The 2,593-nt window shown below is 52.6% G+C and overlaps 1 protein-coding gene across 1 annotated transcript in view; it reads left to right on the plus strand.

Annotated features, from left to right (window-relative positions):
• The first annotated feature begins 1,796 nt into the window (after positions 1 to 1,796).
• The window catches only part of ACTL9 (actin-like 9), a 2,899-nt gene continuing 2,102 nt past the window's right edge, over positions 1,797 to 2,593 (plus strand). Inside the window, exon 1 of the mRNA XM_010828473.1 lies at positions 1,797 to 2,581. Within this exon, the coding sequence (XP_010826775.1) occupies positions 1,797 to 2,581 (785 nt within the window). The remainder of the gene's footprint in view (positions 2,582 to 2,593) is intronic.

Below are 2,593 nucleotides of genomic sequence, written 5' to 3' on the forward strand. Positions count from 1 at the left end.
AAAAAAAAAAAAAGAAAAAAAAAAGTATGCCAATATCATCATAATAATTTTTTTTAAAAAAAAGAAGGAACCACAATGAAATGGGTAGGAAGGGCAAAGATATGGTATAGTCAAGACCCATACCCCTGGATAGATGACCCACAAATGGGAGAATAATTACAATTGCAGAGGTTCTCCCCCAAGAAGCAATGGGTTTGAGATCCACATTGGAGGTGGGTGGTGGGGGGTGAGGGGGGAGATGGGAGGTGCTTTTTTTCCCCAGTTTTACTGAGATATAATTGACATATAACACTGTCAGTTTAAATGTATGGATTGATTTGATACAATTGCATATTGCAAAATGCTTACCACCATCTACTATCTTGCATAATTATCATTTCTTTTTTGAGGTGAAACACCAGCGTGAGTGCTAAGTCACTTCAGTCATGTTCGACTCTATGCAACCCTATGGACTGTAGCCAGCCAGGCTCCTCTGTCCATGGGGTTCTCCAGGCAAGGATACTGGAGTGGGTTGCCACGCCCTCCTCTAGGGAATCTTCTCAACCCAGAGACTGAATGTACGTCTCTTGTGTCTCCTGCATTGATAGGCAAATTCTTTACCACTGAGCCATCTGGATCTATTTTATTGTTGATGTTTTTCACTCGTTTAGTTGTGTCTAACTCTTTGTGACCCCATGGACGGTAGCCTGCCAGGCTCTTCTGTCCATAGGATTATCCAGGGAAGAATACTAAAGTGGGTTGCCATTTCCCACTTCAGGGGATCTTGCCGACCCAGGAATAGAACTCACAGTCCTGCATTGGCAGGTGGATTCTTTACTATTGTGCCACCTGGGAAGCCCTATCTATCCTGAAAGCTCCCTTCTGTATCTCCCAGACACTCCCTTCCACCAAGAGAAAGCAGATAAAGTCCCTGCAGTGAAGGCAGACAGCTCCTACCATCACCAGGCAGTAGAGAGAGGGAGAGGGAATCAAGGAAGACTTACAGAAGGAGATGTTTTCCTGCTGTGATTTGAAGAGCAAATTCCTGCCCTGCAGGAAGGGAGGTTGTTTCAGGCAGCAGGAAAAGCAGAAATGTCAAAGAATCTAGTATAGGGGGTGTCTGTGTCTCTCTTTGCCTCCCATCCCATCCTCTGGGAAAACAAAAAGCTGGGACTTCCCTGGTGGTCCAGTGGCTAAGGCTCTACGTTCCCAATGCCCAGGGCCCAGGTTCAATCCCTGGTCAGGGAACTAGAGCCCACATGCGGCAATGAAAGACCCCACACAGTTAAATAAATAGCTATGTACTTTAAAGTACTTAAAGAAATCAAAAGGTCACCCTAACACCAACCACTTTCTGATTAATATTCTAAGGATCGATATTTTAATATTCTAAGGAGAACTGTGAGCAGCTCTTAGAGACCACACTATAAATAACTTCAAGACAAGGCACCAAGAGAAGGATTCGTGGGTCGTACTGAATCAGGGCGCTGGGTCAGAGGTTCCTCTTCGGACACCTTCTAGCTTATTCCTTCTCCAAATTGGGCACTGGGGTGGGTAGGTGATGGTAGGGAATTCAGAATAGATGAATACTCTGGGGGTTTTCCGCAGAAAGGAAGGGTCCACCCCTACCCCCACCCCCCCTTCTGCATTGTGAGCAACAGAATGATGTCACAGACCCCCCCCGGCCCCAGCCCCTTCTCCCTCTCTCTGCCTGTGCTTGCTCCAGGCCCAGCCTCTCCACTCCCACCTCTCCCCCACCCGCACCCCAGAGGAAAGTAGTCAGCTTTGCCAAGCAGCCCAGGCAACTACTCACAGCCATGGATCCAAATCAGGGCAACCCCTCAGAGCCCCAAGACTCTCCAGAGATCCCCAAGCCTAGCCTGAACCTCAGCTCAATCCTGGCAAAAAGCACCCTCCCTCAGGAACCCCCCAGCATGGTGGGCGACAGACTGCCCCCAAAGACTGGGGCGGTGGTCATCGACATGGGCACAGGCACGTGTAAGGTGGGCTTCGCCGGGCAGGCCCGGCCCACCTATACCGTGGCCACCATCGTCGGCTGCCAGCCCCAGAAACCGGCCACCTCAGGGCAGCCGGTGATGGAAACCTTCATCGGCGAAGCAGCCCGCAAACGCCCAGAGCTGACGCTAGTGCAACCCGTGCACAGCGGCATCGTGGTGGACTGGGATGCGGCCGAGCTCATCTGGCGCCACATGCTGGAGCATGACCTCCGCGTGGCCACCCGCGACCACCCGCTGCTGTTCTCCGACCCGCCCTTCAGCCCCTCCACCAACCGCGAGAAGCTAGTGGAGGTGGCTTTTGAGTCGCTGAGCTCCCCGGCCATGTACGTGGCTTCTCAGTCAGTGCTGTCGGTCTACGCACACGGGCGGGTCAGCGGGTTGGTGGTAGACACGGGCCACGGAGTCACCTACACCGTGCCCGTCTTCCAAGGCTACAACCTGCCCCACGCCACACAGCGCCTGGACCTGGCGGGCACCCACCTGACCGCCTTCCTGGCGGAGATGCTGCTCGGCTCTGGGCTACCCCTGGGACAGCAGGACCTGGACACGGTGGAGAACATCAAGCACAGATACTGCTACGTGGCCCCGGACTTCCT

Source organism: Bison bison, unplaced genomic scaffold (genome assembly GCF_000754665.1).
Source record: "Bison bison bison isolate TAMUID 2011002044 unplaced genomic scaffold, Bison_UMD1.0 scf7180017864492, whole genome shotgun sequence".
Taxonomy (NCBI): domain Eukaryota; kingdom Metazoa; phylum Chordata; class Mammalia; order Artiodactyla; family Bovidae; genus Bison; species Bison bison.